General features: G+C 50.5%; 1 protein-coding gene across 2 annotated transcripts in view; it reads right to left on the reverse strand.

Moving 5' to 3' along the window:
- Positions 1-1,093: 1,093 nt before the first annotated feature.
- The window catches only part of KCND3 (potassium voltage-gated channel subfamily D member 3), a 204,366-nt gene continuing 189,970 nt past the window's right edge, over positions 1,094-15,489 (reverse strand). Inside the window, exons 3-8 of one of the 2 annotated variants that reach the window (XM_040998493.1) lie at positions 13,232-13,394; positions 6,557-6,658; positions 6,121-6,210; positions 4,528-4,584; positions 3,146-3,393; positions 1,094-2,301 (exon numbers count right to left, since the gene is read on the reverse strand). In XM_040998493.1, coding sequence (XP_040854427.1) covers positions 2,100-2,301; positions 3,146-3,393; positions 4,528-4,584; positions 6,121-6,210; positions 6,557-6,658; positions 13,232-13,394 — 862 coding nt within the window. In that variant the 3' untranslated portion in view covers positions 1,094-2,099. The remainder of the gene's footprint in view (positions 2,302-3,145; positions 3,394-4,527; positions 4,585-6,120; positions 6,211-6,556; positions 6,659-13,231; positions 13,395-15,489) is intronic. The other variant, XM_040998494.1, reaches the window with a different exon arrangement.

Here is a 15,489-nt window from a genome sequence, read left to right on the forward strand (position 1 = left end):
CTCCATTTTGGTATGCCATAGTAAGCTCAGAGGGCAAAACCCACCCCACTCTGCTGTTGAAGGTGGCGGGAGGGGATCCTGGAGGTCAGACGAGAGAGCAGCCTCAGCCAGCAGCGGTCACTGAGGATAAGCACAAGAAGATAGAAAGAAAACTTCTTCTCCTCTGCCCTGGCCTGATGGTGCCACCTCCAAACTTTTTGTCTGCCTCTAGGCTAGGCAGAGCTGGGGTCCGCAGAAAGCCCACTGAGGGTGCATTCTTAGCTAGTGGGCCTCATTGTAGGTGTCTGCGGTGGGCACAGGCATTCTTGGCCTGCAATTCGACTAACCACTAAGCTTTGGAATGAATAAAAAGCTCTTGATGAGCATACGGAACTTAGAGCCCTGGCTACAGAGACTTGCAATGGAGTCAAGGTGGGAGTAGCTGGGAGGGCACGAAAGAGTTTGTCACTAACCCTGAGGTCCATCTGCTCTGCTATAAGCAGTGACAATGGTTGGTTGGGAGGGTTCCAGAAACACTGCTCCCAGCCCCACCAGGGTGCAAACCACTTGAACAGAAGTGCTGCTCAAATCGTCAGGAATTCATCTCTACTCCCTCACTCACATAGAGGGAACGGCCCTTCTCCCCAACTTCCGGCATCTTCAGCGATCAGGCCCGAAGACTGCAAACCTCAAGAAATCTTCTGGGCCAGGTGGAAGTCAGCTAAGGTCTCCATCTTGCTCAGATGCTCTGGGAGCATCTTTGATGGGGCACACAGACTTGGGTGGTGTCTGCATGGCAGTGGCCCCCAGCATGCAGTAGTCAGAGGGCTCTTGGTTCTGTACCATTGCTCTCTCTGCAGGAAAGTGCTCCTGGGCCTTTGGGCAGAGCTTTGGATGCACTTGATGGCAAGTCCTGAGGGAAGGGGACCTGGCAAGTTACTGGGGAGCCAAGTGCGCCTGCACGCCTGGGTTCTCCTGTTCTCTTCGCTGGCACATGCCTCAGCTGACTGCTTTCTCAGGCATTGGCCATTTTCCTTCTTCAAGATGCCAATAAGATAAGTCCAGTCATTCGGGTGAAATCTATAATTACCAGTGGTTCCAAGCACAAGGGAAGCCCCTTTCCTCACCCCCGTTTTGTTTTATCCTTTTCTGCAGTTGCATCCACACAAACGTAGCTCCCAGGCCCATGTCTGAGGGACCTGCCAGTGCTGGAGGAAGCTTTGTTAGCAGGTCTCTGGATCAGGAGGCCATGGGGGAAAGTTAGAGAGAGAGAGAGAAAAGAGAAAGAGAGAGAGGTGGCTGGGCAGAAAGAAACAGCTGGGGTCAACAAGGAGGTACAGAGACAGAGGGAACAGGGACGGACAGGGTGCGTAAGTTGCTGTGTGGTCACCTGACAGCTCCGTGCAGGTCAGCTGGGCAGTGAGGGCCCAGGCTCAGCTGACCTCACCCTACTGGGGGAAATGGAGAGAGAACTCAGCAAGAACTGTCCTCAGCTTAGCTTACACGCTTTTGCTATAAAAGGAGAGGAAAAAAAAAAAAAAACTCCTCACAAAATGCATTGTTTTGGTTCAAAGGTGTTGGGTCCATGGAGAAAAACATTTCACAAAAAGCTGTTGGTGTTTTTGTTTTCCACCTTTTCCCATGAATAAATATTATCCATTAAGAGCCTTGAAAAAGGTGCTTGAATACACAGTGTTATATTTTCTTCCTGTTTTGCGTGTGACAGCTTGGCCTCCATGCTGTCCCCCCAAGCCTTGTATTTGTCTCACTGGGGTCTCCTCAAAAGATTGCTATTTGGTATGAGCCTTTCCCCTCCAGGCCCCATCCTGGCACGCAGCCTATACCCCAAACTAACCCACCCCTACCCCCACCTTCCCTCCTGCCCTCTGGCCCCAGTGAAGTACAGTGCCACAGGGCTGTGCCCATGCCCGCAGCAGGAACTTGGCTGCCCCTTGGCTGCTGCTTCTTCCTTCCAGGCACAAGTCTCAGTGCTTAAGGGGTGGAGTGGGGGCAGGCAGAAAGAGTGGAGAAAGGGGGAGGGAGTGGTCTCAGTGGCCACCCACCCACCTGCTAGCCCCCTTCACTCCCTGCTCCTCGCTGTGGCCTTCTGTCCAGTGGCTTTACAAGGCGGAGACCTTGACAACATTGCTGGCTATGGAAGGAATGTTCGTGGTGGGGCCAGGGCTGGTGGGGGGCGGCCGACTTTCCCCTTCTGGGGTTATCGCGGGGGGCGTAGGGATGCTGATGATGGCTGTGGTGATCTGAGCTGTTTTGCAGTTTGGTCTCAGTCCGTCATCTGCTTTCAAATTAAGGCTGGAGCGACTGGAGTAGAGAAGAGTGAGTTGGTGATGGATCCTGCGGGAAAGCATCCCAAAGCTGCCCCATCCCTGCTGTTCTTGATGATAGAACCAGGAGATGTGGAGGCCCTCTTCTTGCTTTTGTTAATCAGCACATAATTATGCATTCTAATGATTATTCCTAGTCTACTAACAACTACAAAGGCACAGTCACCAGGTCTTCAGACAGTTCATAGGCAATGTGCATTGCCTTCTAATATCTTATTTATTGCTTTTTTTGACTTTATAAACACTTGTGTTGTCTGTTAATTCTACTTTTTCCCCATGAACTTTTTGAAGTGACCTTACACATTATTGGGCCTTGCGATTCAGAGTATACACTTTCTCCCCTGTGGTTACTGTGTGGCATTTGACATTTGCCTTCCCAGATTGTCTGCAACTCATTTAGAGGTAGCAGGGGGTAAGCCTAAACATAGATAGAAAGGGAAGGTAAAATTGATCTGATTCCAAATTGGCCCAGGATAAGTCAAGCGTTGATGCAATTGTGGAAAATTAGTTTCTTAAGAAATTGATTGATCCGTTCTTTGTACCAGGGAAAGACATCTTGGGAGATTTTCCTTCTGATATATACTACTTTTAACCTAAACCTGCTATTGTATCCTCCAACAGCCCATAAAGGGCCTTTGGGTTAATTTGCAAGGATGAGTAGAAGGTGGGGTAGGGAAGGCAGAGGTCGAGACTCGTGCCTTAGATAAGTGGGGGCGGGGGGCGGGCAGCTAGAGGCTCCTCAGATTTTCCCACAGCCAAGAGAGTTTTAAGTCTGTAGCTGGGCCCACACAGGCCTTGGGGCATGGCTGCAGTGCGCTCACCTGGTTGTGAGGGATGGCTGCTCACTGCCCTGGATGTGGATCGTGCTGAGCTCTTGCATGCTGCGCAGGCGAGTGGCTGGCAGGTTAGAATTGGGCAGGTGTGTGGTCTTCTTACTACGACGGGAACAGCAGGTGGTGGTGAGGCCTGTGTGGCTGGACAGCGAGGGGCTTCTTGTGGACGGGTAGTTCTGCATTGAGCTCTCCATGCAGTTCTGCTCAAACATCTGCTCATCAATAAACTCGTGGTTCTGTGGGAGGCAGAAGGAGGACAGGTAGGCAAAGAAGAGAGCAGGAGTGGTTCTCTGGGTGGTTGCCTGCCTCTGTTCTGGGCCTTGCAGGAAGGGCTCCCCACTGCCTTAATCACAGATAAGCACTCATGGGGGGCCGGGGGTGAAGGTGGGGTGGGTTATGTCCCACAGGCATCCAAAGAGGAAAGGAAGAATCCTATGGGCAGCCCCGGCATTAGAGCGCAGGGTGCAGACTGCGGTCGGTAAGCTGTGGTGTGACCTCCACCCCATCTGCTACTTGGAGCTGAGGGCACACCGAGGACATGGGCATTTGTCAGAGCTGAAAGCAAAGACTTCTGTGGACTTCTTACCAGAATCATCAGGGGCAGTAGATAAGGAGTCACTGATTATGGGCGGTGAGGATGTTAGGTGGTTTTTCTGGGTTTAATGGGCAGGATTCTTATGAAGCTTAAGGGTACAACACAAGCTTTTCAAGGTGCTGGCTTAATCATGGAACTGGGAAAGCACTGCTCTTGCAAGTAGATGGGCTCCAACTCTAAGGGATATGCTCTAAGTATTGTCTTGTTCTCACCTGATTATGGAACACAGATCTTTAACATGCCTGGGGACACAGGGATATGCCCTAAGTCAAGCCTGCGCATGGGAAGGAGGTATGCTAATAGTATCCTGACACTGGACACTGGACACTAGACATTGGAATGGGGTGCAGCTGAGCCCAGGAAAACGAAAACAATGGTTGTTTGGTCAAAGCTGCCAGAGTGAGGAGAAAGCTGAAGAAGCTTGAGAATAGAATTCAGAGAGAGAGAGAGAGAGAGAGACCAGCCCTGACAGCCATAACCAGGAGTCCCCTGGGCGCTGAAGAGGTGGCACTGATAGCAATGGCATGTGGCCAGAGAGTACCAACATTTGTGTTGTGTCCCACAACCTTCCAAGCCCCTGGGAAAGTCAAAAGAGGGTAGCTCAGCTCAAGGAGCAGGCAGCCTGAGCTGGCACTGGATGGCAGTGGAGGTAGGACAGGCCCCGGAAGAACCAACAGCACATGCAGAGAACCCGAGCAGGGATCAAAAGAGGAGCATCCACAGACTCAGAAGGATCAGAGGGTAAAACAGCAATTGAATTTTTAAAAAGTGATACCTTGATGGTGGAGGTTCGTACAGATAACAGGGGATCATCCACAAGATAGGACAACCCCTACAGGACAACATGCCAACAGAAGATAAAAACACCATTGACTGTACATTCCAGCATTCCCAAGCCAGTTTTGACATTCAGTCTCTCAATCCCAGCATTCCACCCTTTGAGCCCAACATTCCATGTCTCCACCCCAACATTTTGCTGCCTTTGCCCCAACATTCCATCCCTTGGCTCCCACAGGAGCCTGCTCAGACCCGACATTCAGTCCTTCCATCACAACATTCTGGTCTTCTGTCCCTCCCATCTGACATTCCTTCCCTAAGATCCAGCATTCCAGAATTCCAATCCCAAAGTTCCACCCCAGGAACCAACATTCTTCCCCAGTTCAGCATTCCACCCCTTCAATGCCAGCATTCCACCTCTCAGCTCCAAAAATGTCATTTCTCCCAAGTCAACATTCCAACCCTCCAACCCAGACGTTTTCACTCATATCTTTTCAGTGTACACATCACACCAGCACATGCAACTTGGAGAGGGCAGTGGGGCGAGGCCTGACCCCTTGGTGAGCTCAGACCCTTTGAGAGCTCTTTAGGGATGCAGGTGCATTTCTGGATGACCAGTCCAGGAAAGCCAGGACGGTTCTGTTTTGAAAGTTTTTCCCCAGCTTAGATGCTATGGTGTCTGCACCTGTAGCAGATTCAGGATCACCTAACACTGCCTCCCTCCCCACCCCCCACATTTAGGGAGGCCAGAATATGGAACGTTCAAAACAGAACCAGAGATTGCCTCCTTAAGTGTGGCATGCCCTGCCTGCAGGTTCTCGGGAGAGGGAAGTTTCAGAGAGGAGCAGGTGGAGATTTCCCTCTGACTTCTTCAAGCTTGTCTGCCTTGATTTCTTCCTCCTCAATGCTGCTCCTGGTGCTTCTTACCCAGGGTCCAGGGCTGACCCCACTGCCCTTCTTTCCAGCCTGCTGTTGAGGCACGAGCATCATTCCACATTCCAGCTGCATGGGGTCCCCTAACCCACACTTTAACAGTCAGTCTTGCAGAACTCAACTCCTGGGACTTTCAGCATCATGGAGGCTGTGGTGCTGGCAAGTCCTGCCTAGAGAAACCTATGCCCTGCCTCCTTTAGGCACTGGCTCCTGCCCCAGGAGCAGGGAGCGAGCATGGTGATCCATGGATTACATCCGCCTAACCCAAGGTCAGGGAAGGGAAAGGTGGGTCCCCAAACCCAAGCTCTGCTCTGCCTCCCTCCACAGACTTAACCCTGGTTGAAGCCAGGTGATGCCCATCAGTACCAAAAAAGTAGACAAGATTACCCTGACCCTTGGTAATCAACAGGTGGGCTGTGGGGACTGGTTTGAGTGTGTGGGGGAGGGCTGCCTCAGGATGGAGACCTCTCTTCCCCTCCCTTACCCTGCTTCTTAGGATCATTCACCCAGGATTGACGGAGAGTCTTCAGACCCCTGTGGGAACTCAAAGGCACACACTTTGTCTCCTGGCCCAGGGTGATGCCCTGAGTCCAGCTTTAGGATGGGGTTGGGGTCAGGGATGACAAAGGGGATGGTTATACCATGGGCTGGGACTCACAGTGGTTTTCTCCAGGCAGTGCAGCAGATGATGATGCTGGCTCTCAATGAGTGAGGTGGTCTTGCCCACATGCTCCTCTTCAGGGGTGCCCTATGGGAAAGAAGAAATGAGTGGGAAGCTCTCGGCCCCACTCCTCTGTTGCCCTTTCATTTCTCCACAGCAGATGGAAGGGCACCAGAAACACCTGGGGGAACCAAGCATGAGGGTGAGTGTAGAACATGCTGGGCCCTGGTCTAGAGCTAGTGTAGAGGTCATGGTGACTGTCCCAGGGAGAGGTATGAGGGTGGTGGTGGCAGGGTGCTGCTCCCTGGGGTAAGTTTGGACACATGTCCCGCTCAGGGCTCAGACTGTGGTTCTGGAGTGGGAGAGAAGCAGCCCCTCAACCCTGCATCCTGTCACTCTGCTGGTCCCCAGCCCAGGTCCTCTAGGCACCTACCGTGAGTTCCAGGGCCTCATTGAGGAGCCCGTTGCGCTTGCTGTGCAGGTAGGCATTGGAGCTGCCCGTTTTGGCCACACGAATCCTGGCAAGGCGGGCTTTCTGTGATGGACAAGAGATGATATGAGAGTGAGAGTCTGGGATACAGAAAGACAGCGAGGCTGGTCAAGCCCAAAGAGTGGGCAGCCCTGGGGAGGCTGGAGTCCCAGGGCTGTCTCTTCCTGGCTTCATGCTGCTCTGGTCACCGACCCTAGGGCCGGATCGGTGATGCTGCAGAGTGGCTTTACGCAGCCTGGATGTGGCTGAGATTTGGAGGCATTTCCAGCAGGGAATCACCCCTGCAGGAAACATAGCCATTATCTGAGGCCTTTCCTCCGCAGGACTTCAGGATCTACAGCACTGAGCTGTGTGCCCGTCTTGTCAGGTACTTTGGCACTGGAGCTGTGTGCCCTGTTGTGTCAGGTACTCCAATGTTAGGTTGTGTGTCCTGCTTCATCAGGTCCTCCAGCACTGAGCTGTGTGTCCTGTTGCGTCAGGTCCTCCAGCACTGAGCTGCGTGCCCATCACCTCATGTACTCCAGCACTGAACTGTGTGCCTTGCCGCGTGCTAGTCTCCTGTAGTTTCTAATCACTAAGTCAATCACACACGCTCAAAGGAGCTTAGCAGTCACTGCTCTGATTCTCCCTAAGGGTCCAGCAAGTTCCCTGCAGGAAGGAGGTCTCAGAGTAGCAGTCATGAGAAAAGCAAGTTGAATTTGTGTATGTGCCCCTAGCCACCTGTTACTTCCTTCTCTGCATTCTGGTTCTGGCTTAGCACTTAATGATTCAAGCACTGGAAATTTTACATAGGAAAGTAATTTGAAAAATTATTAAAAAAAGAGAAAAGCTCCATGGTAATTTATTATTATTATTATTGTTATTTACATTTTATTTTTGATAATTTTTACGTATTTGATTAGGGTGTGAAGGGTCAAGGGCTAGAGAACAGTGGGTGAGACCATTGTTATCACTTTGTTTTTCCTATACGGGGGAAGGGGAGAGATAAGGGGAGAAGTCACACCCAGCCTCCCAACCATCCCAAGGTCCTGGATGTGGGGCATGCTCCGAGGGTCCTGCTCAAGTGGTTTTGATAGTTCAATAGTTTGGTATTGCTACTGATCTCGCCACTCCAATGGCCAACAGAATTATAAGACATTTATGGAAAAATTGAAATTCAGGCAATTCCCCCCACCCATAATGTAATTTTCCTACAAACTTCTAAACTTCCATCAAATTGGGGTTGGTGTTGTGGCACAGCAAGCGAAGCTGCCCCCTGTGACTCCAAGTTTGAGTCCTGGGCTTCTCCACTTCTGATCTAGCTCCCTGGTAACGTGCCTGGAAAAGCAGCCAAGATGACCTAAGTCCTTAGGCCCCTAAACCCACATGGGGACTCCACACGAAGCTCCTGGCTCTTGGCTTTGGATTGGCACAGCCCTGGCTGTTACAGCCATTTGGTGAGTGAACCAGCAGTGGAAGATACCACTCTTTACCTCTCCACACCCTCTGTAATTCCGCTTTTTAAATAAATAAATAAAATTTAAAATATACCCCTCCTCTTGGGCCTGGCACAATGGCTCAGTTGGCTAATCCTCCCCTTGCAAATGCTTGAGAGTCCATATGGGAGCCAGTTTGTGTCCTAGCTATTCCACTTCCCATTCAGCTTCCTGCTTATAGCCTGGGAAAGCAGTGAAGGATGGCCCAAGTCCCAAGGACCCTGCACCCATGTAGAAGACCTGGAAGAAGCTCCTGGCTTCGGATCAGCTCAGCCCTAACCATTGTATTCATTTGGGGAGTGAACTGGTGGACGGAAGATCTTTCTCTCTGCCTCTCTCTCGGTAAATATGCCTTTCCAATAAAAAAAAAGGATCAATTTTTAAAAAAAACACTTTTTTTTTTATTGGAAATTCAGATATATAGAGAGGAAGAGAGACAGAGTAGAAGGTCTTCCATCCACTGATATATGTATATCAGTGGTCCCTCCTTCTGCCCCTGCCCAGGCCCTCAGGCAACTTCAGCAACAGACTGTGTGTGGGTGAAGAGTCCCTTGGAGGAGGTGGCAATTTCTAAGACTTGTCCTCTCTGCAGGTGTCCTACTGGGCTGGCTCATCCGCTAAAAGGAGGCTTCCCATTCAGGGCTCTGGGCTGTCTGTAGCAGGTACAAAGGCCATACAATACTTGCTGTTTCCTGGGAAAGTTGCCATTGGCCAATATTTCCTCAAAGGGACAATTGAAGTTGCTCCCCGATTTCTGTAAGTCTGAGGAAGGAGAGGATGAAAAGGCTAACCTGGGAGGGAAAGGCTGGCATGTCAGCTCCAACAATTGTCCTCCCTGAGTTGACAGAATTCTTTTATGGTTCAGGACAATTCTCCTCCCTGGCAATCCTGCTCTAACCCTCCCCACTGGCTAGATGTTTCTATTCAAGCAGGTTCCTCACCATTTGAGGATGTGGCTGTTATGTTTTGAGTGAGCGCTCAGTGTGGAGAGGTGCATATGGAAATCCAATTGTGTCAAGCTCATTAGAGCCTTATATAATATGATTGCACCACTTACAGCCAGACCTTTTTCATATCTGGGGTCTGTCTTCATTACTTTCCAGAGATGAAAGAGTCTCCTGTTCTCCTTTATGGCACTTCTTTCTAATCTTATCTTACCCTGGGCTCTATTAAAGCAACAGAATGTCATATCAAATGCATCAGATCATTTAATCATTCCTCACACAGGATAAAGAGGCTTGCAGTGTGTTTACAGACCCAAACTTGGCATATTAAATTTGATGGGGTTTCTGTGGCTTGTCTTCAAGCTCCTGAGAACCAGGGCCTGTGTCCTCTGCATGTTCTTAGCTCCAGTACACAAGGCAGAACTTTGAACTGAGCGGGTTCAACTAAAGCTTGTAACAGATGAGGAAGACAACCAGATAGAGTTGGTTAGAAGTCCATGATTCTAAAGCAATTATAATGGGCCCAGTTCATTGTGTGGATTGATCAACTTCACCCACTCTCTTCCATAGCCATAAGGAAAACAGGAAGGTTAAAAAAAGATAGCTCAGAAGCCATATGGGCCACTTCAAAGGCAAACAAAGGAGGCTGTGGCAGACAGGACTTCTCCAGGGCAAGGCAACAGACTGGCTGAGATCTCCCACTGTCAGCACAAACGCTACTTCTGTAGCCTTTCTCCCACTCCTGAGCTCCAACTTCTGCTGCCAAGATTTTAAACTTGAGGAGCCAAGCCTAGGAAGCTGTGGAGATTCCCAGGTTGGAGAAGGACTCTGGCGTGTTTTAAGTGTTGTCTGTGCCTAGGACCATAATTCTTCCAAGTCCCAGAGCCTCTCACCACTGAACAATTCCTAGAGGTCTGGCTGCTGGACACGAATATCTGTGTCTCTTGTCCTGGGAGAGGCAGATGGAAAAGAAAGAGGGAGAAAGGGAAAGGGATCCTGGGCAATTGTCCTCTAAGGCATTGCTCCCAGAAACATCAAACTTATGTTTATAGAAAGACCTGCCACAAATTTTCACAGCAGCTTGATCTGTGATAACCCCAGCATGGGATCTTCCCAGATGTTCATCAGGCAAATAAACTCAGTGGCACTTCCATATGGTGGAACAGAGCTCGGGAAGGGGCACAGATGGCCCACTGAGTCACACGGCCCTTCATATGGCCCTCCAGGAGTTACATGAAGAGAAGAGAGCCGATCCCCACAGACCAGGTGCTATAGGAATCCAATGTTGAAGTCTTATAAATGAGAAACAGATGAAGGGCAATGTGAATATGAAGGGTGGATTGCAGCCATGCTCCTATCTTAGCTGTGATATTGTACTATACAGTTCTGTAAAATGTTAGCATGGAATATAAGAGATTTCTCTGTTTTCTTTCTTACAACTACATGCAAATCTATGATGATCTCAATGAAGTGTTCCATGAAAAAGAATATGGCCAAGCATCAGAACTGGAGACATGGACCAAATGCCCATTCCAGATGGTCCCCTCTCTCTGTCCACTCTGCCATTTCCCCTCCCAATTTCCTGTTCACTTAGCTTGGAGGATACAGGCTCTGGCACAATCACCTTCCAGCCAGTCATGATGGAAGATGATGCTGACCTTAACTGCCCCGTAAGCCTCAACACTCAAGGCAGGTGGGCTGGAGCTTACCACAGGGGCTACTGCAGCTCACAATGTGGGCCATGTGGCCAAACCTCATGAGTTTCCCCCAATTTCCTCCATCTCATCACAACTTTCCACACCCGCTCAGTGCCCTGGGCTCAGGGTGGCACGCCTTGTGTTACAAACAGGCAGCAGCACTTTCCCCCTTTACAGAAAGCCCAAGACGAAGGAGATGGAGCAACAACTGAGGAGAAACAGCACCCAGGCCAGGTGGTCACCCTATAAATACTGACGCTGATGTGTGAGAGAGAGAGCCAGAAGGGAGGCTGATCTTTAGCAGCTGAGATGGAGGAATACACAGAGTGGCTCCTAGATGTTAGTCACATAGGCTGAGCTTGGAGGAGATGTCCACTGTCACATTCTTTGTAGGGGCAAAAAAGCAGTGGAGATGCCATAAGGAGCGGGGAAGGCGAAGGTGTGAAGGGGAAGCAAAGGAGTGGCTGGTGCTGCCTGGAGTGCTGCTGGGGTGGCTCGTATAGGTGTGGGCTCAGCCACAGGCCAGCCCGGGGGTTCCTTGGACTCTCACAGTCTGTCAAGACCAGTGTCAACCACGTCCCCTTTGGCAGGAGGTATGTGCGTATGCTGTAGGATCTGCACCCTCAGGGCTCAGGCTGGTGGTACTGGAAGGAGACCCCAGCATCTTCTGCCCCTTTACCTAGGACAGCACGACTGACTTGGACTTTGTTCACATTTGTTTGATGACTTGATCTCAGTGACACAAGCCTTCCTTGTTTCTGGCGTGCCTGGCAATGAGTCGGGGTGGGATGCTGGGTCTCTGGATGAAGGCAGAGGAGCTAGGTGCTGGATAGAGGCCAGATGAGTGTGATCAGCACACACCTGGCTCAGCACAGGCAGGGGGAAGAGGTGGCCACCAGGGCACACAACAGGAGATATACTCAAGGTGGAAACAACTGGACATAGTCCAGAATTACATGCTATTATGGGCAATTTACAGCCTTCCCCAAGGATCTATGGGGACTCAGGACTCTGTGAGGAGCCTCAAGACATATATGCTAACATCTCTTGCATATAGTGCCATAGTATTTGCATGGAGCCTACACAATCTTCCAGCATGCTTTAACCATCCCTGGATTACTTAGAACACCCAGTGCCATGTAATTGCTATGTACATAGTTGGATGCGGTACTATTTAGGGACTAATGACTAAAAGGAAAGCCTGTACCTGTTCACTACAGATGCATTTCCTCCTTCTTCCTTAAGAAGAACTTAAGAAACATTTTCCATCTGGACCATGCCTGTGGACCACAGAGCCTCAGGTGTGCTGTAGAGTTTTACGAAAGAATCCGTGCACATTTTGTATCTGGCTCTCACCTCCTGAGCACTCGCACATCCATTTTGAAAATCTGGATGCCTTTGATCCAGAACCAAGCCCTGCTACCTGGGGTGTTCCTGCAACCGGGAAGCCAGTAGCAGGGACCCTGTAACAAGGAAACAGTGCAGCTGTCACGCAGAGGACCTGCTTCACGGCAGGTGCTCAGCGACTGTTACTGGAATGAATGTGAGAACAAAATCAGGAGACCAAATCCTAAGCTTCCACAGCCCACTGAACTTTCTCTCTGCCTGGTGCTAGCCACACCTCCCTGGAGGCTGGGCTGCTGCTACAGGGATGCCATATCTCGGCCTGCATCAGAAGAAAAATGAAAAGCTCCCGCTCAGAGCAGATAGGAGATGCTCATAGGAGAACCGGTCAATGTCACTATCCCAGAACCTTTGCAAACCATGCCCTATATGATCAGCTGGCTGAGTTGATGAGATGTTCCAGAGAGAGGGCTGAGGGCCCCTGGGTCGAGGGACTTCCTTCTGAACACTACATCTTTCAGATGCTCTGCCCCTATGGGCGCATTGCAGCCTGACCCAGCCTCTTAGGGCAGAGGGGGCTGGGTGCTGGGCCTTTGTCTTGTGACACTCAGCAGGTTCCAACAGCTCGCACGTCACCTTTCCCTAGTATCGAAAGCCTTTGCATGTTCTCCTTTCACAGAACTCCTTTTTCTTCCCCCTTAGCACATTTATTTGTTTTTGTCACTAGGTTTTGTAGGGGTTGTCATAGGATTTTAAACAGATTTTGCTTCCTGTTGAGCTTTTGGATGGTACAAAAAGGAGTCCAGGGGTCTGTTGAGTGGCCATGGCTGAGGGACCAGATGTGAAGCCAGGGATCAAGGTAGTTGGCACAGACAAACCCGAAGAGCAGCTTACAAATAAAGGAGGGTGTGTGGCTTTGTGTAGCTTGGGAGGGGGTGCAGAATTCAGGCCACTGGTAAGGAGGAAGGGACATGAAGCTGCCTCATCTTCCACAGCTAGAGGCTATCTGCACATGGAGCCTCTGAGGGACTAAGGCCTGGCTGCCTGGCTGTGTGCCCCAGTTGCATGTGGCCAAGATCCAGGCCTGCCCCTGAGCAGCCCCTCCACTCCTTACCCTGCATCCCCTGCTGGCCCACCATCCCTGAGTGGGCGGCTCACCTTTTGTGCCCTGCGTTTGTCAGCTCTCTGATTCTGGTGGTAAATCCGGCTGAAGTTGGAAACAATTACAGGGACTGGCAGGGCAATGACCAGGACGCCACTCAGGGAGCAGATGGAGCCGAAGATCTTCCCTGCAATGGTCTTAGGCACCATGTCTCCATACCTGAGAGAGAGAGATGGGATGAGGGAGAGAGGGGACATTTAGGAGACAGTCACTTACCCCTCCTGCCTTTATTCCTCCCCTCCTTATACCCACCCACCATCCACTCATTTGTTTAGCTATCTCTCCATTCATCTGCCCATCCATTCATCCAACTATCCATCCACTTCAAATCATCCAGTCCATCCATCCATACATCAGCCCACTTACCCATCCATCTATCCACTAACATACCTAACTACTCATTCACCATTTGCTCACCAATCCGTCCATTCATCCATTCATTCACCCACCCACCCATATACCATCTACTTATTTATCTGTGCATTCATGTACTCATCCATCCATCCATCCATCCATCCATCCATCCATCCATCCATCCATCCAACCAGCCAACCAGCCAGCCATCAGCTGTTTGAAACCTGTTTGACATGCCAGAGACTGTGATACAGTAAACAAAGGAGCCAGAATCCTTATAATGATGGATTCAACCTCCTCCAGAGCAAAACCATCAACAAGTTTGTGACTACATAAAACACCCACAGCTTAGAGTTGTTTCTGTGAAGAGATAGATAGGTGTGGTATCAGGTGGCAGGAACACAGGCAGGAGAGGGTTCTGTGAGGAGCAACCGTTTACTCTGTGACCTGAAGGAAGGTAAAGGGCTCAGCCACACCACACCTGGAGGCAAGCATGCCAGCAGTGGGATCAAAAGCACAGAGATCTGGGTGGGAGGTGGGGGGTGGGGGAAAGGAGCTCCGTCCATCTCAGGGGGTGTCCATGGGCCAGCAGGAAGGAGTGTGGTGAGAGGGGGGAGAATCATGTCAGAGGAGACCAAGGCGGCAGGCAGGGATCAGCCCACACAGTGTGTGGCGTGCCTGTGATGATGGATACAGGTTCTGTCCACATACAGAGAGGGACCAGGATGAATTGAGGGCAAAGGAGTCACAGGACCTCATTTATGATAATACAAATAACATAACAACAAATAACCCCACCTTCTGGCCATATGGGGCATTAGAATTTGCCAGGCACTTTACAGATTCCCTCCCATCTTGTCCTCCACTGGACAGAGGCTTGGAGATGTGAGATGGCTGAGCTTGCCTTCTGACCTGGAATAATGGTCTTTGCTCTTTGCCATTCATCGCATTGACTCAGAGGAGACCACAGCTGTGACACTCAGCCAGATAGGCTGCATACCATGCAATGATGCTGTGGCTCCTCTCTCGGGTACTTCACGCACTGGTAGCTGCCCCCTCCCAGGACTGGCATGGCCAGGCTTCTGTTTAGGCCTGGGCATGCAAGCCAGAAGGCGCTCTCTCCTCCAATCAATAAAGCACTTTCTCCAGCAGTCGAGTGTTTAGCCTCCTCTTTACTGAGATAATTTAAAGACCTTCTTAAGCCAAGAGTGGTGAGAATCCCTTGGCCAAGGCCAACAGCAGCATTTCCCCTGCCCCTGTGGCTTCTGGGTAGCTGCTGCAGCAACAGGCTCTGGGTGACCAGGAAGGGCTGCTGCTGGAGTTAAGAGTCTCAAAGTCAGTTGTCAATGGAGGGTCCAGGCATCCTGGTTTTCACAGAGGACGAGGTGCTTTGGAAACAGGAAGTTTTGCTCCTTAAACACTGACAGATGAATAAATGAATGATCTATGGGAGTGTCTCAACACCCTATGACATAAGCTCCAGGTTTTAAAAATTGTTGTAATTATTTGAAAGGCAGAGAGACAGAGATACCAGGCAGAGACAGACCAATCTTCCATTCACTGGTTCACGCCCCTTAAAACCCACAACATGGAGGGCTTAGCCAGACCAAAGCTAGGAGGCCAGAAGTCAAGCTGAATCTGAGTTCTTATGTGGGTGGGAGGGAGCCAGTACTGCTCCCTGACAAGGTGCACACTGGCAGGAAGCTGGAGTCAGGAATGGAGCTGGGACTTGCCCTCAGTGCTCTGAAACTGGATGCAGGTATTCCAAGCAGCATCTTCACTGTGTGCCACATGACGGCCCCCAGACCCCTGTTTTGAGAACTGTCTTCCTTCTCCTTAAATGTGCAGAGTCCCAGTTCTGGCTCTAGCTGTCTCTGAAGTGCACAAACATTAAGACCTT

Source organism: Ochotona curzoniae, unplaced genomic scaffold (assembly GCF_017591425.1).
Source record: "Ochotona curzoniae isolate NIBS_2020 unplaced genomic scaffold, NIBS_Ocur_1.0 scaffold_1037, whole genome shotgun sequence".
In the NCBI taxonomy this organism is placed as follows: Eukaryota; Metazoa; Chordata; class Mammalia; order Lagomorpha; family Ochotonidae; genus Ochotona; species Ochotona curzoniae.